Source organism: Perissodus microlepis, chromosome 7 (assembly GCF_051167445.1).
Source record: "Perissodus microlepis isolate ML-2025 ecotype Zambia chromosome 7, ASM5116744v1, whole genome shotgun sequence".
Classification (NCBI taxonomy): Eukaryota; Metazoa; Chordata; class Actinopteri; order Cichliformes; family Cichlidae; genus Perissodus; species Perissodus microlepis.
Genome location: NC_140467.1, coordinates 40,547,616 through 40,550,981, shown reverse-complemented (window position 1 = coordinate 40,550,981; position 3,366 = coordinate 40,547,616). Strand labels below are relative to the sequence as shown.

Genomic DNA, 3,366 nt, shown 5'->3' with positions numbered 1-3,366 from the left:
ATTAAATTTTCACAAAGGTGGTTCTCAAGCTTTTTTTTTTATTTTTATTTTAACTGAGAGCACTCACACATGACTGAAAGCTGCAAAGGAAAAAGGTGCCATCATGCATTTCTGGTAGCACCAGTTTCTGTTAAGAGGATCGTGGTTTATGATGGTTTACGTCACTGTGTTTGTGGTTTATAGACTCAACCATTAGTGAGGTGGCTGTTTTCATTTCCGTAAACCTGCAGTAGCTGTCACTGTGAAGGTGGTTAACTCTGCTGTTATCACTACAAGGGAAGCATTGAAATAAAACTGAGATGTTCCCATGGTTTTATTCTGTGCTGGTAAATTATAGCAAAATACAAAAAAAAATTTTTTTGTTTCCTTTCATGTTTACAGGTTGCATAAGATGCTACTGGGGGGCACTTACTGAGAAATAGGTCAAAAGCCACAGAGTCCCTCTTGCACTGCCAGCCTCTTAAACACAGGGGGCCTTCTAATAAAAGTAGTCTTGAAAAGCAAGTAAAGAATGCCAAGTTTTTAAACCCGAATCGATTTACTTGAAGAATACACATGTAAAGCTTCAGTTCAAGTAAAACAAGTCACCACAACAGTTAATGATCTTTCCTTTCACTTTATTCATGATGTAGCTTCCAAACAGTAAATATTACATCACACACACAGGGACACTGAGCTAGTGTCTGTTATGGATATGACAACATTTAAATGCTTTTGCAACATTAAACAGACAATGTGGATGACTGAGCTGAAGGCCTTGTCTTTGGGAATGTATAGGTGGTATGGTGCTGTTCTCTCCATGCCAACAACAATAACTCAAATTACAATATTTACAAGTTTTACAGAATTAGTAACGTAAAAGTGTAAAAAGAAATCATTTGGGTACGTTGTTTAGCAAACATACAAAACAAATTAACCAAATAGGTGACAGGTTTCCTGATCGAGTGCACCAAAGTAAAAATTACTCTTCACTTGCACTCTCTTAGGCATCTCGAGTTTTGCACCCGTCGTCTTCATGGTGCTTTTGAGTCCTACTGGAGACAAACATCTTTATGATTGTATGGGACAGTAAAAAGTGACACATGCTTGAGGTTTTGTTTTTGTTTTTAAATTACGAGGGATCTGAACAGAGCAGCAAGTGCAGAGACAGGGAGCCCGTGGATGATTTGATTTGTGGAATGTACACTTAAACATCTGCATACATGTAGAGCAAAATCTGCATTTCACAGAAACTTGACAAAGGGCAACAAAGAAAATGCACACAAAGGATATGTTGATGAATCTCTCCTCCATTCTTTTCTGCTGACAGGCGTCACTGTAAACTGTCTTCAGACGTGACCACACAACCCCACCTTCATTAACTTGTAAAAGCTCGAGAAATTACACGTTAGGGGAAAGAAAGTACTAGAGGTCCTAGATGTGCCACTTTTTATTCCTCAAAGTGGTATTTTACTTTTAGCTAACCACATCCACGCATTCAGTTGGAGTCAAAATTAAAATATTTCCCATGTTACGGAGCTGCCACAGCTTCATCCGCTGCACCACAAGCAGGACTGCTTCACAAAACCAAAGCATGCAAACAAACTCTTCTTTAAAAACTTTTTTTTTTAAAGCAGCTGAAGGAGATTTTTCAGCTGGCCCGCATTTTAGGTTGTTGGGATGAATGTCAAAAAGGTCAATGTAAAAAAACAAACAAAAAAACACCCCACACAAATCTTAGCACTTCAACATGTCACTTTTCAGAAGTCAAACAAAAGGTAAAAAAACATTACCCACTACAATGAAATAAAGCACAAACACAATCAATGCATTTTTTTTTTGTTTTCAGTGTAAAGAAATCTCTTTTCCATTTGCTTCTAATAGAACTCTCTCATAGCTTATATCATCTCTTTGTCAACACTCCCACATCTAACATTACATTTTGACAGTAACTGTATTACAACTAAAACTGCATTAAAAACGTATATAAGCAGATCTCCTGTCATAAACAAGTCAAAGTATCTACAAAAACTGGACACGTTTACCATGTTCCACTCACGGTCTTTCTGTACAGTACTTTAACAGTGCAAAAACATTCAGACTTCAGCCCCAAGATCAGCCTAAATGTTAAATATCTAACATTCAGTCTAATATTAATGCTGTTTCTCTCCAGACAGCCCCTACATTCAGATTTGATTATACTTGCTAAATGAGTTGACAGATAAAAGATTAAAAGACAGAAAAAAAGTGGAATTCATGTGAAGGCATAACCAGCCCCAGCAGCACCTAAGCTTCTGTATACCTGAAGAATATAGTCCAGGTTATTGCAGCATTTTTAACATGATTGTGATCAAAGATGCTAAGAGACCACGTTCAGCCCCTTCTGAATTAAAAGCTATACCCACGCTTTAGCGCTGGGTAACGAGTGTTTTCTGGACCCATTCTCTGCCTTAATACCAGCCACCTTTTAGAAAACGAATCAAATTAATCCCTTCGACACCGCACGGTGCAAGCAAAAAGGCATGGTCTTTGATATTAAGCAAGTATAGAATTATTAAAGTGTCAGATAGTTTTTTCGTCTTCTATATAGCAGTTTAGTTACCTAAAGTTAATCTAAAGCAAACACACATACACAAAAAACAAAACTTCGAAAGAAAAAAAAAAAAAAAGTTATTTTGGCAACGGTTTTGAAACAGTGCGTGTGCACTTCTGGTCACCAGTTGTAGTAATGCCGCATACTGTACACTTCCTGTCAGCAAGAAAATATTACATAAACCCCCAAAGAGGAAAAAAAAAGCTAAAAAAAAAAAAAAAAAAAAAAAAAAAAAGAACACAAACAACACAGGAAAGCAAACAAGGGGTATAAAACAGATGTAGATTTGATGAGGATGATAGTCGGACAATCCAACTTTTTTTTTTTTTTTTTTTAAATCAGCACATGTCCACAGCACTTCCCCTCCAGTTTGTGATCCTGTGTGACCATTTTGTCTATAGTCGCGCACTGCAAGGTCATAGCAAGGATATCTGTTGATCTTCAAAAGCTATGCATTTAGATAAGTACCATATGTGGCTAATGTGAACACTTGGAAATAATTGCTCCTGAATGCGATACTTGAAGTGAGGGGAGTCTTCTTGGCATTTTCAGAGCCGGAAGCAAAATCCTCTTTACGTCCAACACGTGTTTGGAGAACCATGAGAGGCGTGTGGAAATTTGGTTAGTAATGTGCGGGGTGCAAACGACTGTCATACTTTCCACATTCCCCAAAATAGTGCAGGGCTATCATATACAGAGCCCTGCCTGCAAAGCTGTGAGGCGCCGTTCAATGCACTCTTTACCTGCAGACACAAAGCAAAGGGAAAGAAAAAAAAAAGCACAAGTCATGATAA

General features: G+C 37.7%; 1 protein-coding gene across 2 annotated transcripts in view; it reads right to left on the bottom strand.

Annotated features, from left to right (window-relative positions):
* Positions 1 to 600: 600 nt before the first annotated feature.
* Positions 601 to 3,366, bottom strand: part of ulk1b (unc-51 like autophagy activating kinase 1) — a 24,689-nt gene continuing 21,923 nt past the window's right edge. For both annotated transcript variants that reach the window (XM_084935040.1, XM_084935041.1), the window contains exon 27: positions 601 to 3,315. In XM_084935040.1, the coding sequence (XP_084791166.1) occupies positions 3,260 to 3,315 (56 nt within the window). In that variant the 3' untranslated portion in view covers positions 601 to 3,259. The remainder of the gene's footprint in view (positions 3,316 to 3,366) is intronic.